This window comes from Xiphophorus hellerii, chromosome 24, assembly GCF_003331165.1.
Source record: "Xiphophorus hellerii strain 12219 chromosome 24, Xiphophorus_hellerii-4.1, whole genome shotgun sequence".
NCBI lineage: Eukaryota > Metazoa > Chordata > Actinopteri > Cyprinodontiformes > Poeciliidae > Xiphophorus > Xiphophorus hellerii.
The window spans coordinates 13,313,021-13,339,848 of record NC_045695.1 but is presented as its reverse complement, the minus strand read 5'-3'; the positions used below and the strand labels follow the sequence as shown (position 1 = coordinate 13,339,848).

Sequence of the window (26,828 nt, the reverse complement as noted above, 5' to 3'; positions counted from 1 at the left end):
GAGTCCAGCTGGACTTCCTGGAGACATGGACACAGCAACAACACTCATCTTCACACCAACACAAACGCAGGAACACAGCAAGCTGCTGCTCCTCTGATTGGCTGATTGCTGTCTCTGTGTCCAATCAGGAAGCCTGAACCATTCTCCTCCCACTGAGAAGCTGCAGCTTTACTGGGAACACTGGATCTTTACTTTGATGCTTACTGGGTTTAGTTCAATATGCTGATAGCAGCTGGACTCACTACAAACATTTACTTACTTTAAAGTCTTTACAAGATTCTTCAGCTGCTGAACATCTGAATCCTTCAGGTTGTTGAATCTCAGGTCCAGTTTTGTCAGACGGGTCGGGTTGGACTTCAGAGTTGAGGCCAAATAATCACAGCTGATCTTTGACAAACTGCAGTCCCACAATCTGAATAAAGAACTAGAAAATTTCGGAAGAAATTTAGATGGGGCCTGCCAAGGCGTGCCCGTCGGTTTGGGCCCGGCGTTGTCACGCTACAAATTAGCATCGATGCTAAAGAACGCTGCAACGTAATCAATAGCATGTGGAGAATCACAAGAACGTTAAGTAAGGTGGACGTGCACCATTCAGTAAGATTTAAAATTTTCTCAAGGCTTTTATTTTGGAAGTTTTGTTAAACTTCATTTGAAAGGGCCAAACTAATCCCATGCGTAATAGTCACTGGGTTAAAATAGTTATATAATGCTCAAAACACAAGTAGTTGATGTAAAAATATTAAAGGCTTTTATTTTGAAATGTTTGTTAAGCTTCATTTCAAAGCGCCAAACTAATCCCATGTTTATCAGTGCTTTGGATAAAAAATTCACATAATGCCCAAAAGAGCAAATACCTGATGTAAAATATTCAAGGCTTTTATTTTGAAATTTACAGTATGCTTCATTTCAAAGGGCCAAACTAATACCATGTGTAACAGTGCTTTGGATGAAAAAGTCAAATAAAGCCAAAAAGAGCAATTACATGATGTAAAAATATTCAAGGCTTTTATTTTGAAATTTTCATTAAGCTTAATTTTTATTGCCCCAATAAACCCATGTCTAATAGTCATTGGGTAAATCAGTTATATAATGCTCAAAACACAAGTAGTTGATTTAAAAATATTAAAGGCTTTTATTTTGAAATTTTTGTTAAGCTTCATTTCAAAGGGACAAACTAATCCCATGTGTAATAGTCATTAGGTTAAATCAGTTATATAATGCTGAAAACGCAAGTAGTTGATGTAAAAATATTAAAGGCTTTTATTTTGGAATTTTTGTTAAACTTCATTTCAAAGGGCCAACCTAATCCCATGAATAACAGTCATTGGGTTAAATCAGTTATATAATGCTCAAAACAGCAATAATCTCATGTAAAAATTCTCAAGGCTTTTATTTTGAAATTTTCAGTATGCTTCATTTCAAAGTTTCAAACTAATACCATGTGTAACAGTGCTTTGGATGAAAAAGTCAAATAAAGCCAAAAAGAGCAATTACGTCATGTAAAAATATTCAAGGCTTTTATTTTGGAATTTTTGTTATATTCAAGGCTTTTATTTTGAAATTATTATTATGCTTAATTTTAAAGTTCCAAACTAATCCCATGTGTAACAGTTACTGAGTTAAACTAGAAAATTTCGGAAGAAATTTAGCCGGGGCCTGCCAAGGCGCGCCCGTGGGGTTTTGGGCCCGGCGTCGTCACGCCACAAATCGGCATCGACGCTAAAGAACGCCGCAACGTAATCAGTGGCACGCGGAGAACCGCAAGAACGTTAAGTGAGGCGGACGTGCACCATTCAGTACGATTTAAAATTTTCTCAAGGCTTTTATTTTGGAAGTTTTGTTAAACTTCATTTCAAAGGGCCAAACTAATCCCATGCGTAATAGTCCTTGGGTTAAAATAGTTATATAATGCTCAAAACACAAGTGGCTGGTGTAAAAATATTCAAGGCTTTTATTTTGAAATGTTCAGTATGCTTCATTTTAAAGTTCTGAACTAATACCACGTGTAAGAGTGCTTTGGATGAAAAAGTCAAATAAAGCCAAAAAGAGCAATTACATGATGTAAAAATATTCAAGGCTTTTATTTTGAAATTTTCAGTATGCTTCATTTCAAAGGGCCAAACTAATACCATGTGTAACAGTGCTTTGGATGAAAAAGTCAAATAAAGCCAAAAAGAGCAATTACATGATGTAAAAATATTCAATGGTTTTATTTTGAAATTTTCAGTATGCTCCATTTTAAAGTTCTGAACTAATACCACGTGTAAGAGTGCTTTGGATGAAAAAGTCAAATAAAGCCAAAAAGAGCAATTACGTCATGTAAAAATATTCAAGGCTTTTATTTTGAAATTTTTGTTAAGCTTCATTTTAAAGGGCCAAACTAATACCATGTGTAACAGTGCTTTGGATGAAAAAGTCAAATAAAGCCAAAAAAGAGCAATTACATGACGTAAAAATATTCAAGGCTTTTATTTTGAAATTTTCAGTATGCTTCATTTCAGAGGGCCAAACTATTACATTGTGTAACAGTGCTTTGGATAAAAAAGTCACATAAAGCCAAAAAGCGCAATTACCTGATGTAAAAATATTCAAGGCTTTTATTTTGAAATTATCATTATGCTCCATTTTAAAGTTCCGAACTAATCCCATGTGTAACAGTGCTTTGGATGAAAAAGTCAAATAAAGCCAAAAAGAGCAATTACATGATGTAAAAATATTCAAAGCTTTTTTTTTGAAATTTTTGTTAAGCTTCATTTCAAAGGGCCAAACTAATACCATGTGTAACAGTGCTTTGGATGAAAAAGTCAAATAAAGCCAAAAACAGCAATTACCTGATGTAAAAATATTCAAGGCTTTTATTTTGAAATTATTATTATGCTTAATTTTAAAGTTCCAAACTAATCCCATGTGTAACAGTTACTGAGTTAAATCAGTTATATACAGCCCATAGCAGCAATTAGTTCTAAAGGCCAGTTCAGTCCTGATCTGTTTCAACTGAGTGTTCCACTATAGATAGAACTACAATGATGCGTATCTGTAGTCCTAATCAGCAGCCAATAGCCTCTTGAGTTCCGTTGCTATGGTAAATAATGGTCTCAGCAGGGTGTGAGCTCTGAGCTCTCAAACACACAATTGTGTGTTTGAGCAAACACGTTTTACTGAAAAAAAGCATTGGAAACAAATCCTTCCTGTCCGGGAACCGTAATACATATTCGAAAAGCGTTTGGAGCGTATCAGAGGCCTATGTGTCTTCTGCGATAGTCCCGAGATTCATATCTGTACCTCACTCAGAGCATTTACAGCGATGAGAGAAAGAAATGTTGTGCCCAGATCTGAAATTCTATTCAAATACATGGGAGAGAGCCTCAGACAGCCTCAGAAAATCCTGTCGCATGACTTTGCTCTGAAGCACCGTGACAGAAAACCGTACGGTCTAGATAAATTTCGAAAACATTTTACCGGAGCAGACAGGCGTATCAATGTCAGGACCGATTTTGATACTAATCGTGCGATATTTGTGGGCGTGATGGCGATTTCAAAAATGATTTGGGCTGAAAAAGTTGTCTTCATCTCTCACTCTAAGCAGCCAGAGACGCACTCTAACTTTAGGAAAAATGAGAAACTTTGGGTCGCTTAGAGGCAAATTGTGGACAAACCGTAACTGGTATCGACGAGCCGTCTTCACTTTCGAAGAGATCACAGACGTATCTACAAAATGAAATTTGAATGGCATTTCTAGGTGAATTTGTGACGACACAGAAAATCCTCAAAAATAGGGTATTTCTAGAATTTTTCCCATTGACTTATAATGGGTTTTTTTTCGTAGTTTTTTGCGAATTATGTCGCCACGTTAAGCCCAAATCCCACCAAAAATAATAGCTCCAATGGCGTGAATTTTCTGCACGTTTTGATACCTCATTTGTAGGTGTGCACCCAGCGGTATGAGCCGCATTAACGGTGACGGAAGAAAAATAAAGAAGAAGAATATTAAAGAGACGCTTCTCTCCGACAATAGTAATAGGTTCCTGCCATTGCTTTGCATGGCAGGCCCCAATCAGTTATATACAGCCCATAGCAGCAAGTGGTTCTAAAGGCCAGTTCAGTCCTGATCTGTTTCAACTGAGGGTTCCACTATAGATAGAACTACAGTGATGCGTATTTGTAGTCCTAATCAGCAGCCAATAGCCTCTTGAGTTCCGTTGCTATGTTAAATAAGTTTCTCACCAAGGTGTGAACTGTTAGTGACAGAGCCTGAGACAGCCTAGAAAATCCTGTCGCATGACTTTGCTCTGAAGCACCGTGACAGAAAACCGTACGGTCTAGATAAATTTCGAAAACATTTTACCGGAGCAGACATGCGTATCAATGTCAGGACCGATTTTGATACCAATCGTGCGATATTTGTGGGCGTGATGGCGATTTCAAAATTATTTTGGGGTGAAAAAGTTCTCTTGATTTCTCACTCTAATCAGTGAGAGACGCACTCTAATTTTAGGAAAAATGAGAAACTTTGGGTCGCTTAGAGACAAATTGTGGACAAACCGTAATTGGTATCGACGAGCCGTCTTCACTTTCGAAGAGATCACAGACGTATCTACAAAATGAAATTTGAATGGCATTTCTACGTGAATTCGTGACGACACAGAAAATCCTCAAAAATAGGGTATTTCTAGGATTTTTCCCATTGACTTATAATGGGGTTTTTTTTCGTAGTTTTTTGCGAATTATGTCGCCATGTTAACCCCGAATCCCACCAAAAGTAATAGCTCCAATGGCGTGAATTTTCTGCACGTTTTGATACCTCATTTGTAGGTGTGCACGCAGCGGTACGAGCCGCATTAACGGTTACGGATGAAAAATAAAGAATTGGGAGAATAGCAATAGGTTCCTGCCATTGCTTTGCATGGCAGGCCCCAATAAAAGATGTGAGCTGAAGCCAACAGGATGCAGGTTAACCAGTCCAACAGAACCAGTTAAAGATTCTCATCAATATTAATGCCAACAAGCTGCTGCTTCAATAAAGACCTGCTGACTTCAGAACCAGAACCTGGTACTGGGTCATGTTGTGTTGGAGGATTTTAGTCAGTAAAATCATTCCAGGTTCTGATCAAAGTGTTGAAGCATCAATCATTGATTATTGATTTGTTCCTGTCAGATTCCAGGAATTCACTTTTCTAGACTGGGTTGAATGACCTTTGACCTGCTTCACATGAGGGGGATTTCTACACACTGGGGGTCCGAATGCTGTCCTGTTCTGACCTCAGATCAGCAGGTCCAACTCAGTTACACAGAGGGACTAAATTAAACTCTGGATCCAAGTCCAGGAACAAACTCAGAAAATATTTATTAGAACAGAAGAAATTAATTTGATTTATGATCAATTATATATAATTATTCACAGAAATATCAATAATTATATAATTACATACAGCAATGTCTCCAGTCTGCAGCCTTCAGTCTGTAGAAAACCACAGAGCTCCTTCACTCCAGAATCTCCCAGGTTGGTTCCGATCAGCTCCAGTTTTGTCAGATGGGTCGGGTTGGACTTCAGAGCTGAGAACAGAGAAGTCCAGCTGGTCTTTGACAACCTGCAGCCCAACAATCTGAATAAAGAATAAAAGATGTGAGCTGAAGCCAACAGGATGCAGGTTAACCAGTCCAACAGAACCAGATAAAGATTCTCATCAGTATTAATGCCAACAAGCTGCTGCTTCAATAAAGACCTGCTGACTTCAGAACCAGAACCTGGTACTGGGTCATGTTGTGTTGGAGGATTTTAGTCAGTAAAATCATTCCAGGTTCTGATCAAAGTGTTGAAGCATCAATCATTGATTATTGATTTGTTCCTGTCAGATTCCAGGAATTCACTTTTCTAGACTGGGTTGAATGACCTTTGACCTGCTTCACATGAGGGGGATTTCTACACACTGGGGGTCCGAATGCTGTCCTGTTCTGACCTCAGATCAGCAGGTCCAACTCAGTTACACAGAGGGACTAAATTAAACTCTGGATCCAAGTCCAGGAACAAACTCAGAAAATATTTATTAGAACAGAAGAAATTAATTTGATTTATGATCAATTATATATAATTATTCACAGAAATATCAATAATTATATAATTACATACTCCAATGTCTCCAGTCTGCAGCCTTCAGTCTGTAGAAAACCACAGAGCTCCTTCACTACAGAATCTCCCAGGTTGGTATCAATCAGGTCCAGTCTTGTCAGGTGGGTCGGGTTGGACTTCAGAGCTGAGAACAGAGAAGTCCAGCTGGTCTCTGACAACCTGCAGACCTCCAATCTGAATAAAGAATAAAAGATGTGAGCTGAAGCCAACAGGATGCAGGTTAAAACTGAAACATGAACAAATAAATAATAAAAATGTAGAAAATTAATTTCCCTGAATGTAAAAGAAACATGATGAACTGATTCTAACATCTGATCCAGTCAAACTGGTTTAAAGAGTCCAAACCAGCAGAACCAGAACATTTGATCAAAAAAGAAACTCAAAGTTTTCTATCAGCCTGGATGAGTTGAGCTATTTCTGCTGGTTCCTGATCATCAGCTGGAGACCCGACTTGGTAACTGGATCAGAACCACTCAGTTTCTTCATTAATGGCCTTGGGTTCTTATTAAAGCTGCTGAAAGCCAATGGAGGCCATTATTTCCTAAGGAGACGTGACCTGATGAAGCATCATCACAGAGACGAGGCTCCAACCGACTGACAGCTGTCAGACTGAAGAGGACGGTTCCTCTCTGACCCGGCCCAACAGAACCACAGCTTCAGGACAAAGCTGAGGAACCTGCTGCTGCTGCAAACCTCACTTTCATTCATTTCATCTAGATTTGCTTTTCTACAATCAGTCATTTCTTAGATTTGGTCATTAATGATGATTTGAACTTGTCAGTGTTTGTGGCTCGACTCTGGAGGAACAACATTTCATTCTGGATGTAAAGATGAGAATCAGAAATGAGAAATAAAACAATCTGAATCTTTACCAAACCAAACTGAAACATCTCCATCATTAATTTACATCATTTGAATTATTTTACTCATTTTGTTCATCAGTAAAAAACATTTTAAAGTAAAAAACTGAAAAACAAAGTTCAATAATCTCAAAGTCTGATATAAGAAAAAAAATAATATATAAGGTAAAAAGTTTTAGAGATTTTATTCTGACATTTAAACAGGTTGTTTTAAAATAAAATATATTAGAATAAAAGCATTAATTAAACTAATGTTTAAAGTATAAATGAATGATTTTATTGGATAAATAAAGAAAACAAACCTCAGATTCTTCACTTTACTGACTGAACTCTCCAGGATCTCAACCACAGGCTTCAGATCAGAGTCTCCACCTCTATCTATGAAGATCTGATTTATTTCCAGTTCAGTCAGATCTGGGTTGGACTTCAGAGCCGAGGCCAAAACTTCACATTCATCCTTTTGGAACCACCAGCCACCAAGTCTGTGATTAGAGAAGAAATAAATTCAGTTCTAATGAAATCAATCTGGATCATAAACAGACTAAAATATGATAACAGTGATGTCATCATCTGATCAACATCTGATCTTCAATTTACTGAGTTTGACCCCACAGAGAATCTGTGCAGTTCCTGATTAAAGTCCAGGTTCTGGTTCTGGTTCTGGTCCAGGCTTCATGTCCTCAGACCTTCAGCTGCAGTCAGATGTTGAAGATCTTCTATCATCTGTGAAGGAAAGTTCAGTTTTCTCTGCAGCATCTGATGGAGCTGCAGCATCAGAGCCTCAAAGGAGCTGAAGCAGCTGATGAAGAGGCTGACTGAGCTGATGAAGGAAACTACTGGAGATGATGGAGAGGAGGAGGAACTGCTCACAGCTCGGACTTGGACTAGACCGTGTGGCTCAGAGGAACAAAGGTTTGGATGTCAGAAGAAATTGTTGCTAAACTGTTAAAGAGCTGAAGACCAAAACAGAGCGTTTGGGTCCAGCAGCATTTTTCATGGTGAAGCAGTGAAAGTTCTCCAGTAACTAGAAGAGGCTGGGATGTCTAAAGAGTTGAAGCTCATGTCTCTCCAGGTCTTCATGGCTAACAGCTTCAACAAAAGCTGCAGATGAAGAGTTGATGAGGAAAATGGTTCCAGCTCTGGAAGCAGAGTTCTCAGAGCTTTGGGAGGATCTGACAGAAACTAGGACTTTTTCTGGAGCCAGACAACAATCACCACATTTTGCTCTCATTTACAAACTCAGAGGAAACTAGTGGGAGGAGGAAAAGTTGGTTCACTAAGTTTCTAACTGGTTTCCATGACAACAGCAGCAATTATTGGGGTTATTTTAAAGTGTCCATCAAACCTAAACAGTGATTTTATAATTTAAAAAAGACAAAGATCCTAAAAGGAGTAGCGGCTCAATGAGTGAAGAGGAGTTTAAAGTGTAAAAGTCTCTCTGGCTGATTGGATCTTTCAGACAAAATAGATTTTTTTCTAGAGTTCAGGGTTTTCTATTCATTTAAACATGAAAACTGATAAAAAGTTAAATATTTTTAAAATGATCAAAATGTCTAAAACCAGAAGCTGCAGCTGTCCTGGATGAGCTGAATGTTTAGATGGTTGAATGGCTGAAATAGTCCAGAGGATGAAGGAAGAAGTTAAAGACCAAAAACATCCAGAAGCAACTTGAAGACGAAGAAGAAACAGGAGGACAATAGAGCTGAATCAGCATTCACACAATGAAAACATCTGGACTCACCGAGCCTTTCTGCAGTTCCTCACAGCTGGAAGCAGTCTCCATCGTCCATAATATGATGTGTTGTACTTCTCCAGGTCCAACTCATCCAGAACCTCTGACACCTGCAGCATGGAGGCCAGAGCTGAATAGTCAGTCACTGAGAGCTGGTTCCCTGAATCCAGCAGCCGTTGGATCTCCTGATAAAATGAGTCGTCGTTCATCTCCACCAGACAGTAGAAGATGTTGATGCTTCTGTCAGGAGAGATATATTCAGTGTTCATCTCCTTCAGGTTGGTGATGATTCTCTGGATGGTTTCTGGACTGTTCTCTGTCTGACCCAGCAGATCTTCTAAGACTCTCTGGTTGGACTCCACAGTGAGACCATGAAGGAAGCGGACAAACAGGTCCAGGTGGCCATTTTTACTGCTGAGGGATTTCTCCATGACTTCCTTCATGAACTCATCTAGAGATGTTTCTCTGTATTTTTCTCCCAGAAACGTCTTGATCACCTTTGACTTCCTGCTGGTGAAACAGTGGAGCATGTAGACTGCAGCCAGAAACTCCTGGATGCTCAGATGAACAAAGGAGTAGACGGAGATGTCGCACGTCCCTCTCTCTCTTTTAAACATTTCAGTGAACACTCCTGAGAACAACGCAGCATCTTTGATGTTGATGCCGCACTTTTTGAGCTCTTTGTCATAGAAGATCAGGTTTCCCTCCAGCAGCTGCTCAAAAGCCAGTTTTCCTAGAGACTCAATCAGCTTCTTGTTCTCTGGACTCCAGATTGATCTTGTCTTTTTTCCTCCATCATACTTTTCCTTCTTGATTGCGAAGTTAACCTTCAGGAATGCTATGTACATCTCAGTCAGAGTCTTTGGCAGTTTTTCTCCCTCTCTGGTCTTCATCACATCCTCCAGAACTTTAGCAGTGATCCAGCAGAAAACTGGGATGTGACACATGATGTGGAGACTTTTTGATTTCTGGATGTGGGAGATGATCCTGCTGGCCTTCTCTTCATCATCTCTGAATCTCTTCCTGAAGTATTCCTCCTTCTGGGGGTCAGTGAACCCTCTGACCTCTGTTGCCATGCCGACACACTCGGCAGGGATCTGATTGGCTGCTGCAGGTCGTGTGGTTATCCAGAGGAGAGCAGAGGGAAGCAGTTTCCTCCTGATGAGGTTTGTCACCAGAACATCCACTGAGCTGGACTCTGTAACATCAGTCAGGATCGGATTGTTCTTGAAATCCAGAGTAAATCGACTTTCATCCAGACCATCAAAGATGAACAGAACCTGGAACGTTTCAAAGCTGCTGATTTCTTTGGTTTTAGAAAATAATTTATGAATCAGTCCTAATAAGCTGAACTTTTCTTCTTTCAACATATTCAGCTCTCTGAAAGTGAATGGAAATATGAAATCAATGTTCTGGTTGGTTTTGCCTTCAGCCCAGTCCAGAGTGAACTTCTGTGTTAACAGTGTTTTCCCAATGCCAGCCACTCCCATGGTCATCACTGTTCTGATTGGTTGATCTCTTCCAGGTGGGACTTTAAAGATGTCTTCTCTTCTGATTGTTGTTTCTTCTTTCCTGGATGCTGTTTCAATGTGTCTGACCTCATGTTCCTGGTTGACCTCTCTAGTTAACCCCTCTGTGATGTGGAGCTCTGTGTAGATCTGGTTCAGAACGATTTGATTTCCAGGTTCAGCGACGCCTTCAGAGAGACTCTGGAACTTCTTCTTCAGAGACGCTTTATGGTCACTCTGACACCGAATATCAAAATCTGAAGAAAGAGACAAAGACAGGAGAGGAGACACTTCAGCTGAACATAAGGAAAACAATAATTTTTTGATATTCTCAGAGACAATTTGTGCATCAGCTTTAATGGATGAGAAAAAAGTAAATCAATAAATAAAAAGCCCAAATTTTATAAAAACTCTGCATGGTAAGAATAACGAAAGTCACGACTGTAACTACGGTTCTATGAATCCCTACTGACCGCCAGAGGCGGTGCTTAAAGCACTGAATGATCTCTCTTGCACAGGTCGAGAATCTTATACCAACATGGTCACATGTGACCCCCGGTGACACCAGTAAGTCTATATAGTCACGTGACAATGACAGCTCAGTTCCTCAATCTTCTCGTGAAACACGATGATTCTGAGGGACCGAGCGCTCTGGCGGTCATCTGGGATTCATAGAACCGTAGTTACAGTCTAAACTTTTGTTCTATTTAATCCCTACTGACCACCAGAGGCGGTGATTAAAGCACTGGATGACGATTACCGACAGAGTCCTGAGAAATCACACACAGAAAAGAAACAACCCCGAAAACATGCCCACCTCACTGGGATGATGATGAGCGCTGGGATAGGATCCCAGGTGAAAGGTGGCCCAGTTAACCCTGTAAAACCCAGCAAAGGTATTTGGGGATGACCAAGAGGCTGCTGCACATATAGCCTCCAGAGTGACCCCAGACACCCAGCATCTCACGCTCACAGGACTCGGTCAGGTCGAGCTGAAATCGCCACTCTTGACCCGTAAACCGACGAGCGAATAGGCCAGGAAACACGGCTGCACAATGTAACAAAAGCAAACCTGAAGCAGCTACGATAATAAATAAAGACAAGCCAGATATGGAGGCACAATATAAGAAAAAGCAATCCCAAAAACGGAAATTAATTGAAACCTTCAATTCATCCATGTGCTGAAGATGTTTGACCATCAATCTGCAGGCTCTCTGTTCTTCTTCATCACAGCATCTATTTTGTTGCAGTCCTTGTCTGCTCTGGTTTGGTTCTTCTCAAGTTGACCTTCTATCTCTGAATGTTTAAAGACGCGATCTGATAGAAGGTCATCAAGGAGCTGTTAACTCTCAATATTATTGGTGAATATTGTGATGAAAATATTGACTGATTAACAAACATTTTCACCACTTTTTTTCTCCTTTCTTTATCATCACCAGCACATAAGTTCCAGTTACACCAGCTGAAATAATTGATCACTAAAAGACTTTTAAACCTTAAATTTCCAAATCTCAACTAAAGACGTGGATCTGGTCCAACAGAGACGACAGGAGGCTCTGATTGGAGGAGTTCAGTCTCACCTGGAGAACAGCTGCTCTGATTGGCTGTCGGCCGTTCAGCTCCTGTTCTGGGTCTTTCTTCACACTCACAGCTCCTGTAAAGACATTTCTTCATCAGTGAAATATTTCACTATCAACAGGCTGGAGCTGAACATGTTCATGAAGGTCCACCACAAACTAGAGACCAGAACTGGGTCAGAACAGAACCTGAGATCATTGATGATCTCTGGTGTGAAGTTCTTCATTGTATCATATCTGGTATCATGACTGATACCAGTGTTCCCAGTCTGGAAGCTCCAGTGCTTCACTGGGTTTAGAGACAATCTGAGTCGTTGCTCCTCACATTGTTGGTTGTTTTTGTTTTCATGCAACATTTTTATCATTGATTCATTCAGACTTTCATTCAAACTCTGATTTACTGACCAACATCCTTCATGACTAACTTTAAATTAATATATCAGAAAATTAAGTTACTGTTTATTGAAACACTGAAGATCAACCAGTTAATATCTTTTATTTTATATCTCTATAGATTCACATGAATCAGTTAGAAAATGGTTTCTTACTTTCTGTCTGATGGTCCAGGTTCATTACTGAAGTCTGAAGGATGACCTTTGGACCGGTCACTCCTCATAGATGGACTGATACCCATCTTTCATCTTCTGGCCATTTGGAGAGAGAAACCAGAACCAGTCAGTCCAGTTGATAGGTATTTTCCTTTTGAACCTAAATAAAAGAAAGAACCACAGACAACGTATATGAATTTTACGTGGAGCTTTTGCAAAAGGGAAGGCTCTATCAAACTTCTCCTCCGATCAGTTCCACAGAGCATTCTGATCTGCCCTCACAAAAACTCCTGTTTTTATTGTCAAAGAAGAACAGGCAAGGGGGCAGTCAGGAAAACAACAGAGGTCGTAAAGCTTCTAACCCAAACATCTAACAACCCAGTTCCAGATGTGATATCTGATCAAAGGTCTGAGCCCGGTTCAAATCTCGGTCAGTACTGTCAAGAAAACAAAATACGACTGCTCACAGGTGGTTACTAAATTAGGAGGTGTTCTTGCAAAAGGGTTTAAGGTCTGAGAAACTTAGTGTTATCTATTTCTCATAAAGTTGAACAGACAGTAGTGACCTCCAGGTCATTTAAAGAAGAGAACACTTTAAACAGAAAATCACAAAGATCTATAGACTTAATGTGAACTAAAGTAAGAATAAAATGATAATACCAAAAAATCTCTAACACCAGTGATCCGGTTCCAGTAACTGTTCTGTGAAGCAGAAAGCTGGTTCCCATCATGTGTTCAGAGGATCAGAGTGAATCATTTGAATGAATGAGTGAACATTTCCTATGAACTAGTGAACTTATTTAGCTCCCAGTGGACTTGAACGCATCATGACTCTATTGTAGCTCTGTATGGAGGGAGTCAGTGAGCAGAAGGTTCTGAGGGAGCAGCAGCTCAGGTCGGGTCCACAGCTCTCCTCCAGACAGAACCGGGTCCAGCTGGGATCTCAGCAACATGTCAGCCTCTGTGTGCAGCTCAGCAGGATTTCCTCTCAGCTCAAGAGACACAAAGCAGCTTTCAGGGACCACAGCATCCAGCTGAGGTACCAGCTGGACCCACTGCAAGGAATCATGGGTAAACAGCTGCTTCAATAGGGGGATGAAGCCCCCAAACACTCAGCGAGGCCTGAAACATATTTAGTCTATTGATCTGATTGAACTTCAAGATAAAGAGACACATTAATGCAACTCTTTTAGTTAGAAACTAGTTTGTTACAACTGATCTAAAATGTTTGTGAAATTATTTATTTTATTATTATTGCTCCATTTAAAAGTTTTGTTATTTTTAGGGTTGAACCGACTGCAGTTTTCTGGCTGATCGATTCCGATTTTGCAGATACTGATTGCTAAACACAGCAACCTTTCAGGTAAGAGTCAGTCTGGATCTGGATGCATTTTTCCAGCAGAGCTTTGAGAGACAAAGAGTTTCTTCTGCTGAAAGGAGCAACAAGAGGAAAACCTGGAAAAAGATCAAACTCAGTGAGGAGGAAGAGAGGAAATCTGTGGACGGCTTAAAGCCGGTTCTGATCCACAGACAAGAGAAACATCAGTTTCTGCTGAACCCCAGACTGATGAGGGACGGAGTGATGTGATTCACTTCCTGCTGATTTCAACAAGCAGAGAAACTAGTTTACAATGTTTTAGTTCTGCTTTTTAGGTTAAAACACCAGAGAGAGTCGCTGCAGCAAGAACTGATGGACTGTAAAAGTTACATTAAGTTCTCAATTTATTTAGATTAAATCTGAAAAGTTCATTATTGCTCCACACAAACAGATCAGCTTTAGATGCTGCTGTCATGGTAGATCATAGCTGATCATTCACCAGGTTAACTGCGCAGTAACTGAGCTGTGTGTTTATAGTGTGTTCAATATTTCTCTTTTTGTTCCTTATAGTCGCATAATGTAACCTCACTTAGCATCACTTTATAAGCAGCAACGTCTCACAATAAAGTTTTTCATTTGATCTAATTCCTTTCTAGATCAGGCCTTCAATAAAGTAAACAGAGCGCTGCTGCGGGGACCAGGCCCTATGAGAGCCGAGCGACCCAGGCCGAGGTGACTGAGGCCCCGGGAAGCCTCGGTGGGTTCATCGGTTAGAAAGGCTCCAGAGAGCCGAGAGACACGGAGAGACCCGGAGCGGCAACACTTACCTCTAGTAACAAGTCAGCAAGTTATTTCCATCCTGCAGCTCAAAATGGAGGCTGATCTGAAGGAGACCAAAGTTGGTTTCAGTTTCTATTTCCACAGGAAGTTGCGTAACTTGTGTTTTCCTCTAGAGCCAAAGTTTGATTCATCTGAATAAACATTAATAGTTCAGTTAGATTTAACAGAGTGAAAAAACTAGAGTGAAGATGGAAAAGCTTCAGTATTTCTGTTTTGCTGTTAGTGAAGCAGATCTGAAGCTGAGCAGCTTTTTTCATGGATTCAGCAGAAAACCAGCAGAACAAACTGCAGTTTAACAGGCGTTTGATGGAGGATTATGAGCGCTCACTGCCCTCTGGTGGTGAACTATCGCAACTACAGATATTCCTCTTCATATTAATTACAGTTTATTTGATCTCATTTTCACTTTTATCAGGCCAAATCAAATCAGCTTACATTAATGTTAAATAAGAGTCACTGCAGGTTAGTACATGGAAATGAAAACTAAACTTACTTTAGTAAAAATCCTCCAAAAAAGATTAATTGTGGGTAATTTTGAGAATCAAAATGTAAATAAATGTAAATGTAAATAATAAAAATGTGTTTGATATATAATCCAAACAGCTGACACCATAACATCACATAGGATGAAAACACATAATGGATAAATATTGTATGGAAAAAGTTAATTAGTTTAAAATTTAGTTAGTTTAAAATATTAGTACTTAAAATTACTTAGTTCAATACAGTATTTTGTATAAGTGAATTCATTTATGAATAAATGTACTACACATACAACAACATTATGCTGCTCTTGTTAATGTCATTTAAATACTTTTATCTGTTTTTAAAGACTGTCTATAGAAATAACAATATTATACGGTGGTGGTGCAAAACCGCACCGGAGTTTGATTTGCTGCATTAAAATAAAAGTTTCGGGAAGGAAAGAAGAAAAGTAAAATGCATTATTTAATTGGAAAGCTAAATGAGAAAATTAACTCGTTTCTATGGCTCTTAATGTGAAAGTACTAACCGGAAGTGAAGGTGGTTTGTAAACTCTAACTTTATCAAGTAGCTGTAGTTACCGTCTGTGTCCACTAGAGGGCAAAACCCGCCCTGCTCTGATACTAATAGTTCAGTTCGCGGCTCTGCAGCTAAAACATCAACATCATTCTGACTGTTTCCAGGATAATTTAACTTTTCAAAAATATTTTCCTACCTTCAGACCGGAAGCTCAGCATATTAGCGTCTAAACCAGAGTTGTAGAGCTTTGATTCAGCTCTGTTGGACCTGAAGCTCCAGTTTAGGAGCCACAGCTCATCAGAAAACATTAATATGTAACTTATTAATCATATACAGATGAGTTATCTGTATGTAAAATAACACATCTATATATTAAATCAGCTGTACAGACTGTGGCGGTCAAGAGTCATGCATACGCGCAGGCGCGTGGTACATCCCCAATAATGTCTCTGACGTCACGACGCTGGCTCCAGCAGGGAGTTTTCCACACAGACCATAATAGTGTTAATATTTATGATGAGAAAGATATAAACATGATCAACGTAACAGAAGTCAGAAACCAGCTGCAGCTCTACAAACTAGTAGAAAGAAGATTTAAGAAATAAAACAGCAGAAACACGAAGAAAGCAACACGGGCTTCATTAGCCGACCAGGAGCGGGAAACTAGCTAGCTGCTAACTTAGCCTTCTGCCCCTAGTGGACTCAGTGTGTAACTACAACAACCACAGTAAAGCTAGAGAGCCGATATGTGAAAAGCACTTCCTTTGGGTTCTTTCAAAGTAAAACACAAGGAACTAAATTCTCCTCTAAGTACATTTTAGCTTGTTAGTTTATTGTATTATCAGAAAGCATAAGTGTGTAATTTTCTTAGGATGTGATATAAATTATATAATTGGGCTCTGAAGAAAAATTATCATAATTATTCTGTTTTCCAGAAAAAAATAATATATCATAAATATTCTCCTGACTCTAAAACGGAAACTCGGCATCTTGGTGAACAAACCAGTTATTTATTTCATCAGGAAACATTAATATGTAATTTATTTAGGATATATAGATGAGTTATCTGTATGTAAATAACACATCTATATATTAAATCAGCCGTCAGTCCTTTAGACAGACCATAATAATGTTTATATTTATAATGAGAAAGACATAAACGTGATCAATTTAACAGAAGTCAGAAACCAGCTGCAGCTCTACAAACTCACCTCTATATTCAGAGCGGAGAATTTCCGCCCTCTGGTGGCCATAGTGGGAACTACAGTCCTGATAATGCTGCATTGTTTACATTTAATATCCACTTAATGTGGAGTTTAGAGAAAAACTAACAGTCTTCCTGAGTCATATTGACAATTTACTGACTCACAAATTATCCTGACATTTTTTAATTCACTTTTTGGAGTTATATATGTAATAAAAACAGTTTAAAATCATAAAATAAAGCTGCTGTGTTAAACTCTTACAGGAAGATTTTTCTGGTCAGACTGAATAAAATCCTGCAGTGACTCTTATTTAACGACAGTAATGTAAGCTGACTTGATCTGACTTTATAAAATTTAAAATTAAAACAAAGATAAAAATCCCGTTGAACAATTTACATGAAGAACGTCTGTAGTTATGATAGTTCACCACCAGAGGGCAGTAAGAACTCAACCAACCATCATAAAACTGATAAACTTTAAACTTTTCACTAAATAGTTTCTAATAACAACAGCAATATTAACTTAATCCTATGAATAATAATCTATATATTTTATATTTGTATGTTATTAGATATGGCGATTAATTATTAAAATAATTTAGAGACAAAGTGAACAACAACTACTTAGAAAGTAACAATTTCTATTACTGTAGATGAAAATTTAGCTGGAAAAAAATTACATTTTATTCTGTAAAAATCCCAGAAATATTAACTGTGGGTAATTTTGAGAATCAAAGTCTCAAAAAACTACAAATATTATGAAAAATATATTTATTAGTGATCAGCTGAGATCAGAGCATCAAGCTGGATAAAACCACCTAAAGGACAATTAATCAAATTAAAACGTCAATGAAGCTTTTAAATATATCTGAGCACTGTAGTAAACAGATTATTTAACTTTTATTTGTTGGAAGAGACTCGCTCTCTACCGCCCTCCTGTGGTCAGACACTGTAACTACACACTAAAATTCTTTATATTAGTTTAATAATAAATTAATGAGTGATTATTAATTTCCTTTGTCCTTTATACTAGTTTAATAATAAATTAATGAGTGATTATCAGTGAACTGAAGGACAGTCGCTGCTGTTCAGCATCAGAGTTTAAATTTGCAGCTGCTGATAATCAGTTTGTGTGTAAAACCAGCTGCTGGAGCCTGTTAGCATCGTTAGCATCGCTAGCTCCGCTCAGAGTGTCTGCGGGCTGTTTTCATCTCTGTGGAGCTGCTTCTAGTTCACACTGACAGATGAAACATTGATTTCATGTTAAAGTAGAAACGAGATTTAAGAAATAAAACAGCAGAAACACGAAGAAAGCAACACGGGCTACATTAGCCAATCAGGAGCGGGAAACTAGCTAGCTGCTAACTTAGCCTTCTGCCCCCTAGTGGACGCAGTATGTAAATACAACCAGAGTAAAGCTAGAGAGTTGATATGTGAATAGCACTTCCTGTGGATTCCTTCAAAGTAAAACACAAGGAACCAAATTCTCCTCTAAGTACATTTTAGCTTGTTAGTTTATTATTTTATCAGAAAGCATAAGTGTGTAATTTTCTTAGGATGTGATATAAATTATATAATTGGGCTCTGAAGCAAAATTATCATAATTATTCTGTTTTCCAGAAAAAAAATAATATATCATAAATATTCTCCTGACTCTAAAACGGAAACTCGGCATCGTGGTGAACAAACCAGTTATTTATTTCATCAGGAAACATTAATATGTAATTTATTTAGGATATATAGATGAGTTATCTGTGTGTAAATAACACATCTATATATTAAATCAGTTGTCAGTCCTTTAGACAGACCATAATAATATTAGTATTTATAATGAGAAAGATATAAACGTGATCAACTTAACAGAAGTCAGAAACCAGCTGCAGCTCTACAAACTCACCTCTATATTCAGAGCGGGGAATTTCCGCCCTCTGGTGGCCATAGTGGGAACTACAGTCCTGATAATGCTGCATTGTTTACATTTAATATCCACTTAATGTGGAGTTTAGAGAAAAACTAACAGTCTTCCTGAGTCATATTGACAATTTACTGACCCACATATTATCCTGACATTTTTTATTAACCGTTTGGAGTTATATATGTAATAAAAACAGTTTAAAATCATAAAATAAAGCTGCTGTGTTAAACTCTTACAGGAAGATTTTTCTGGTCAGACTGAATAAAATCCTGCAGTGACTCTTATTTAACGACAGTAATGTAAGCTGACTTGATCTGAATTAAAACAAAGATAAACATCTGGTTGAACAATTTACATGAAGAACGTCTGTAGTTATGATAGTTCACCACCAGAGGGCAGTAAGAACTCAACCAACCATCATAAAACTGATCAACTTTAAACTTTTCACTAAATAGTTTCTAATAACAGCGATATTAACTTAATCCTATGAATAATAATCTATATTTTATATCTGTATGTTATTAGATATGGCGATTAATTATTAAATAATTTAGACACAAAGTGAACAACAACTACTTAGAAAGTAACAATTTCTATTACTGTAGATGAAAATTTATTTGATAAAAAAAAAACATTTTATTCTGTAAAAATCCCAGAAATATTAATTGTGGGTAATTTTGAGAATCAAAATCTCAAAAAGCTACAAATATTAAGAAAAATATATTTATTAGTGATCAGCTGAGATCAGAGCATCAAGCTGGATAAAACCACCTAAAGGACAATTAATAAAATTAAAACGTCAATGAAGCTTTTAAATATATCTGAGCACTGTAGTAAACAGATTATTTAACTTTTATTTGTTGGAAGAGACTCGCTCTCTACCGCCCTCCTGTGGTCAGACACTGTAACTACACACTAAAATTCTTTATACTAGTTTAATAATAAATTAATGAGCGATTATTAATTTCCTTTGTCCTTTATACTAGTTTAATAATAAATTAATGAGCGATTATTAATTTCCTTTGTCCTTTATACTAGTTTAATAATAAATTAATGAGTGATTATCAGTGAACTGAAGGACAGTCGCTGCTGTTCAGCATCAGAGTTTAGATTTGCAGCTGCTGATAATCAGTTTGTGTGTAAAACAAGCTGCTGCTGGAGCCTGTTAGCATCGTTAGCATCGTTAGCTCCGCTCAGAGTCTCTGCGGGCTGTTTTCATCTCTGTGGAGCTGCTTCTAGTTCACACTGACAGATAAAACATTGATTTCATGTTAAAGTAGAAACAAGATTCAAGAAATAAAACAGCAGAAACACGAAGAAAGCAACACGGGCTACATTAGCCGATCAGGAGCGGGAAACTAGCTAGCTGCTAACTTAGCCTTCTGCCCCCTAGTGGACGCAGTTTGTAAATACAACCAGAGTAAAGCTAGAGAGCTGATATGTGAATAGCACTTCCTGTGGATTCCTTCAAAGTAAAACCCAAGGAACTAAATTCTCCTCTAAGTACATTTAGCTTGTTAGTTTATTATATTATCAGAAAGCATAAGTGTGTAATTTTCTTAGGATGTGAAATAAATTATATAATTGGGCTCTGAAGCAAAATTATCATAATTATTCTGTTTTCCAGAAAAAAATAATATATTATAAATATTCTCCTGACTCTAAAACTGAAACTCGGCATCTTGGTGAACAAACCAGTTATTTCTTTTATTAGGAAACATTAATATGTAATTTATTTAGGTATATATAGATGAGTTATCTGTATGTAAATAACACATCTATATATTAAATCAGCTGTCAGTCCTTTAGACAGACCATAATAATATTAGTATTTATAATGAGAAAGATATAAACGTGATCAACTTAACAGAAGTCAGAAACCAGCTGCAGCTCTACAAACTCACCTCTATATTCAGAGCGGGGAATTTCCGCCCTCTGGTGGCCATAGTGGGAACTACAGTCCTGATAATGCTGCATTGTTTACATTTAATATCCACTTAATGTGGAGTTTAGAGAAAAACTAACAGTCTTCCTGAGTCATATTGACAATTTACTGACTCACATATTATTCTGACATTTTTTAATTCACTTTTTGGAGTTATATATGTAATAAAAACAGTTTAAAATCATAAAATGCAGCTGCTGTGTTAAACTCTTACAGGAAGATTTTTCTGGTCAGACTGAATAAAATCCTGCAGTGACTCTTATTTAACGACAGTAATGTAAGCTGACTTGATCTGAATTAAATTAAAATAAAGATAAACATCTGGTTGAACAATTTCCATTGATGATGTAAATAATGAATAAATCCAGAAAGACGGCAGGGTGACCGATGGAGAATGTGCTGATATGTGATGAAAATCGACTGTTTCATCTCATGTAGATCTGAACATATAAACTCATATCCAAGCACCATCATAGGTGGAGTCGTTGGACCCGTCCGTATTAGCGCTGAATTTTCCTGCTGCCCTGAACACATCTTCAGTAAAACCAGCCTCACTGAGGCCAATAGACCAGCGCTACGTTGCAGGAAAACTCTGAAGCTTCTTGGCTGGTTTTGGCCTCTAAACTGAGACGCTCTCATATGAAGTGAAATGTTGCACATTTAAGGTGCTGGAGATGACCTTTAACCCCTCGCTGTCCCAGGTTTTAGGTAGTGTCGAGGTGAAGAGCCAGACTCCTGATCTGCTGTGAGTGACGTGACGCTCGGTGGAAGTCCTGCATCCTGTTCCATCTTCATGTTGGAGACGTGAGGCTTTGCTTCTCCTGTCTGGGATTTGATGGGAAACGAGTCACAAGATTCAGATGATTTCACAGTCGTCACTTTGACGATGCAAACTCTGGTTCCTCTCAGTGTTTGGTCTGTCAGAACGCTGCTCAGGTTTCTCCTCAAGGTTTTCCTGCTTTTCTTTAAAGTTGTACGACTTTAAATCCACACAAATAAACCAAAGAAAGTCGGTTATTATCTCATCTTCTAATGCAAATTTTCATCCGTCAACAAAAGCTGAAAAACAAAACTGTTCTCCTGGAACATCAGCTGTGCAAACTGATCCCATCAGATCTGTGAGCAACATGGAGTTTATCTTTGTTTCATTTCAACTTTGACCTTTTGTTCCTTCTTGTTGCATCAGAAACTTCCCGTCCTTAAAGTGAATCAAACGGTTTGAGTGAAACCAGGTTTCAGGTGGACTGAAGTCGTCTTCACTGTGAACTTCATCAACTTTCTGCTTCACAACAAAACCTTTCAAAGCCAAACACACATCCAAGCAGCTGAGTCACAAATGATCCAAGTTCAAATCTTGTGTTTCTTTTCTCTGGAGGATCTGCTCAGGACGTCTGGATCTGTTCTGAAGTGGATTTAATGCTACAGATCCGGAGGAAGTTTTAGTGTTTGGCTCTGAATCTATAGAGCTGCTATCATGTCTCATTTTAGCTCAAGTTTTTTCACCACAACAGAATAAAATGACATTTTGCCCCATTAACATGCTGTTTAAAGCTTTTTAAATGAAATTAATACTTCATATTTCTGCTGAATTCAACTCTTGTAACTTGAACTCAGAGTATTTTTCTCTCTTCTGTTCCTGCAGATCATCAAACAGATCAGATGAAAAATAAAACTGAAAATCTTCAACATCCTGATCGACGTCTGGAAACTATTTGAAATAGAAACGTAAAATGTTCTGAGGTCGGTGACCGCCTCGTCGTCGGCCTGTTGCTACACCTGCACGTGAAACCAGCAGAAACGCTGTCACCATGGAAACGCTATGGGGACACCTCTGGTCCAAACATGGAGGAGGCAGCATCATGCTGAGGGGAAGCTGGTCCCAGTTGATGTGAGTCATTTTGATGCTTTTCAAGGTCATAGTGAAAGTAAAAAGCTTCAACATATAAAACATTATTTTAAGATAAATATAGCCTTCTCAAAAATAAAAACACTTTTTACTCTGAAGAATTTAAAAAAACTAATAAAATTAGAATTAGTTTTATTATAATGAAACTATTTTGGATAAAAACCAAATTAAAAACTAAAACTTTTCATAATAATGACAAAAAAGAATCTGAATTTGTAATAAAAACAAAATAAAAAGCCAATAAAAAGAGAAAAATGTTTTAAAGCCATAAAGTAGAAAGATAAATAAAGCGTACTTCTTGAGGAGGAGTCGGTCCAGCGCTCCGTCTGAGGTCGTCTCCATGGTGACCTTCAGCGTCTCCTTGACCTCTTTGAGCCGAGGGTCTCCGGTCCGACGCCCCGTGGATTTCAGGGGCGTCGGACTGCCACCGCCGGGCCCCCGAGGGCCGCTGGTGTCTGGGTGCTGCAGCAGCAGCCAGAATAAGCTGCGGCGATGAAGGCCTGGAGGAGTCTTCATCACTCTGGGAGGTTTCCATGACAACTGTCAGCAAATCTCAGTTTGTTTTCTGCTAATGTCAAAAAAACACAATTTCACTGTTGCAGTGTTTCCATGAAATAAGAAATGAAATTAAAACCACATGTGAATAATTTATCTCCAGGATTCAGAGGGAACCAGAACAACCTCAGAGATCTTCTCTAATATCCAGCTGAATACCTCAATTTAGGCTTTGATGAGAAGAGAGCTGCTCTTTTCTCATCAAAGCCTAAATTGAGGTATTCAGCTGGATAATGTTCAGGTTGGCACCTTAACACTTGCTTGTCAACCTCTCTGGATGTCCACTCAAGGCGTCACAACACCAAATTATTATTCTCTTTGCAGTTGTGAAACGTTTAAAACTTCCCATATTATTTAATTCCTCATAAATCATTTGCTTACTTAAACAAGCCACTCTAAAGAGAAAACTGTTCTCTGAATTTAGAAAACTAAAACTACATCAAAATCTTGCCTTATGCGATGATCATGACTTCTCTACTGTCAGACAGACCACAAAACAATCCTCACTCCCTCCTTGCATGAACTTCCTCTCACCTACTTTTCTTCCCAGCTTTTAGATAATTCATTATTTTTCATTTTGTTTACTAAATCATTTATTTATTTATCTATACTCTATATCTTCAACATCTTCTTTTTATTTTCTTTCTGTATTTGGTTGCTTAAGAGGAAAGGAGATCAGGCTTTTTCTGTTGTTGCTCCTCTTCTATGGAACAATCTACTTTTCCAAATTAGATCTGCCCACAGCCTGGATCATTTTAAATCGCTTCTTAAAACTCATTTTTATTCCTTGGCATTTAATTGAACTAGTGTTTTGATACTCTGTTTTTATTCATTTGTGTTATTGTCATTCTTGTGCAGCACTTTGGTGCAGTTTTATGCCTGTTTTTAAAGTGCTATATAAATAAATTTGACATTGCTTTTTTCTTATAACTCCTACCTGAGCTCCTCCCTGCTCTGCTGCCTGATCTGCTTCACTCTTCTTGCTCTCCTGTTTTATCCTAACTTTTCTGATTGCCTTCTTCTCTCTTTTTAGCTCCTCCATCCACTTTTCTAACTCACCCATTCCTTCACTACTCATCTTTTTTTGATTTGATTTTCGTTTTCTGTCGTACTTCATCCTATAACTCAGTCAGTTTTTTTGAGTGTTTAATTAAGTAATATTTTTCTATCAATTTATTTAAATTCTTTACTGAGTTAGGGTTTTGTCTTTCCATAAACTTCCAGTCCTTACACTGGAGTTTATCTTTCGGTGTTAATTTGCTATTTCCTTTTCCCATTTTGAGCAAATTAGTCAATTTCGTTCCAGTCTTAAAAACACATAGGGTGGACTCTAAAAGACTGGATAAATTCTTAGCAGGACGGTGATCAATCCCCTGTTGTGGTAATTCTCTCTTCAACCTTTTCAGGTGGGAAATTCTTGCCTACATGCATCCACCAGAGGTTCACCGTTTGCACTCCTGCCGTTTGGTATGAGGACAAATACCTAGTGGTATTTAAATTCCTCCAAGTATTCTCACACTCACACACACACTTGGTATTACGGGTTTTTCAGTTTACGCGGACTCCGCCGTCCTTCTGTTACCTATCAGTGCCTAGGATTCATGGGGTTTTACACCCCAAAGACCCTCAATTGTTCGCTCACTTTTTAATTTAAACGCTACTCACATGTCCCCCCTTCACGGACGTCCCGTCAGCCGTTGGTTTCCAGCAGGCGTATCGGACTCCGGCTTCGAAGGAGCAATTTATCCATCCATCCATCTTCTTCCGCTTACCCGGGGTCGGGTCGCGGGGGTAGCAGCTTCAGAAGGGAGGCCCAGACTTCCCTCTCCCCGGCCACTTCTTCCAGCTCCTCCGGGGGAATCCCGAGGCGTTCCCAGGCCAGCTGAGAGACATAGTCCCTCCAGCGTGTCCTGGGTCTTCTCCGGGGCCTCCTCCCGGTGGGACGTGCCGGGAGCACCTCACCAGGGAGGCGTCCAGGAGGCATCCTGACCAGATGCCCGAGCCTCAACTGGCTCCTCTGGATGTGAAGGAGCAGCGGCTCTACTCTGAGTCCCTCCCGGATGACTGAGCTTCTCACCCTGTCTCTAAGGGAGAGCCCAGCCACCCTACGGAGAAAACCCATTTCGGCCGCTTGTATCCGCGATCTCGTTCTTTCGGTCACGACCCAAAGCTCATGACCATAGATGAGGGTGGGAACGTAGATCGACCGGTAAATCGAGAGCTTCGCTTTTTGGCTCAGCTCTCTCTTCACCACGACGGACCGGTACAGCGCCCGCTTGACTGCAGACGCTGAGCCAATCCGCCTGTCGACCTCCCGCTCCCTTCTTCCCCCATTCGTGAACAAGATCCCGAGATACTTGAACTCCTCCACTTGGGGCAGGACAAACCCCCCTGACCCGGAGAAGGCACTCTACCCTTTTCCGGCTCAAAAAAATGGCCTCGGATTTGGAGGCACTGATCCTCATCCCGGCCGCTTCACACTCGGCTGCGAACCGCTCCAGCGAGAGCTGCAGATCACGGCCTGATGAAGCCAAAAGGACCACATCGTCCGCAAAAAGCAGAGATGAGATCCTAAGGCCACCAAATCGGATCCCCTCAACACCTTGGCTGCGCCTAGAAATTCTGTCCATGAAAGTGATGAACAGAATCGGTGACAAAGCTCAGCCCTGGCGGAGTCCAACTCTCACCGGAAACGAGCCCGACTTACTGCCGGCAATGCGGACCAGACTCTGACACCGGTCATACAGGGACCTGACAGCCCGTATCAAAGGGCCCGGTACCCCATACTCCCGGAGAACCCCCCACAGGGCTCCCCGAGGGACACGGTCGAACGCCTTCTCCAAGTCCACAAAACACATGTAGACTAGTTGGGCGAACTCCCGTGCACCCTCCAGGACCCTGCAGGGTGTAGAGCTGGTCCAGTGTTCCACGACCAGGACGAAAACCACACTGCTCTTCCTGAATCCGAGGTTCGACTATCCGACGGATAGTTTCCAGCAGGCGGGTCGGAGACACAGTCCTGGAAAGGATCTGTGAGACTCCTAGGAGCCTGCGGTGGTCACGGTCTTCTGATGTCCGTTCCTCCCTCTGGAAGCCGCAGATTTCTGCCTCTGCTCTCAAGCTTCATCTGAGTCTAGCCCTGCTTTTGTGGTCGTTATTTAATGTTTTTTTCGAAATTAAAATATCCAGGGTGGCACCCAATACCTCAAAGTCCCTGATTGGTACATTTTGATGAACGTTCTCCCAATTATCTGAAATAAATTTGATTTCTCTTCTTTAGTTTCTTCATCCGGGGTCTGAGTCTCTGTTTGGTCCATCTTTTCTTCGTCAGCCTTTAAATTTTCTTCCCTGGCTTTAAGTTTGTCCATCTTCAATTTAAGTCCAGCAATTTCTTGAGTGAGCTCTTCGTTCACCTTGCCAATCCAGTACAACTGTTGCGATTTCTCTTTCATTGAATTGTTAAAGTTTTTTTTATCGACCATTGTTCCCCATTTTACCTTCTTATTATGGGTTGACAGGGCTTTGCTTTCTGATTGTAATTGTTCAACTGTCGCTTTAGCCTCGTCCAATTCACTATTTAAAGTCTTGAATTGTTGCTTCAAATAATCATTTTTGTTTACCAGCCTTTCATTCTCTGTCTGCCAGGTGTCTTTTTTCCTGGCATTCAGTCTCTCAATCTTCAGCCTCAGATTTTCGACAGTTTTCTGAAGCTTCTTGTTCTCTTTTGTAAGCTTCCGGCAGCTCTTCTCCAAACTTTCCACGTTCTCCAGCAATTCATTTCGTCGCGCCAT

The 26,828-nt window shown here is 39.4% G+C and overlaps 1 protein-coding gene across 1 annotated transcript; it reads right to left on the bottom strand.

Moving 5' to 3' along the window:
* Positions 1-255: 255 nt before the first annotated feature.
* LOC116715488 (NLR family CARD domain-containing protein 3-like) lies at positions 256-26,828 on the bottom strand. Its single transcript, XM_032555898.1, has 6 exons — positions 26,658-26,828; positions 22,778-23,002; positions 8,729-10,443; positions 7,290-7,469; positions 5,430-5,603; positions 256-412 (listed from the first exon to the last, which is right to left on the bottom strand). The coding sequence occupies exons 1-6, from the start codon at positions 26,826-26,828 to the stop codon at positions 256-258; spliced, it is 2,622 nt and encodes an 873-aa protein (XP_032411789.1).

Bases quoted from the DNA above. Each gene is read 5' to 3' on its own strand.
- LOC116715488 (XM_032555898.1), bottom strand. From the start codon at position 26,828: ATGGCGCGACGAAATGAATTGCTGGAGAACGTGGAAAGTTTGGAGAAG. The intron at 23,003-26,657 runs GTAAACAAAAAT...GAAACCTCCCAG, and splicing joins AGACAGAGAATGAAAGGCTG to AGTGATGAAGACTCCTCCAG. The intron at 10,444-22,777 runs GTACGCTTTATT...AAAGCGTCTCTG, and splicing joins GACCGACTCCTCCTCAAGAA to AAGAAGAAGTTCCAGAGTCT.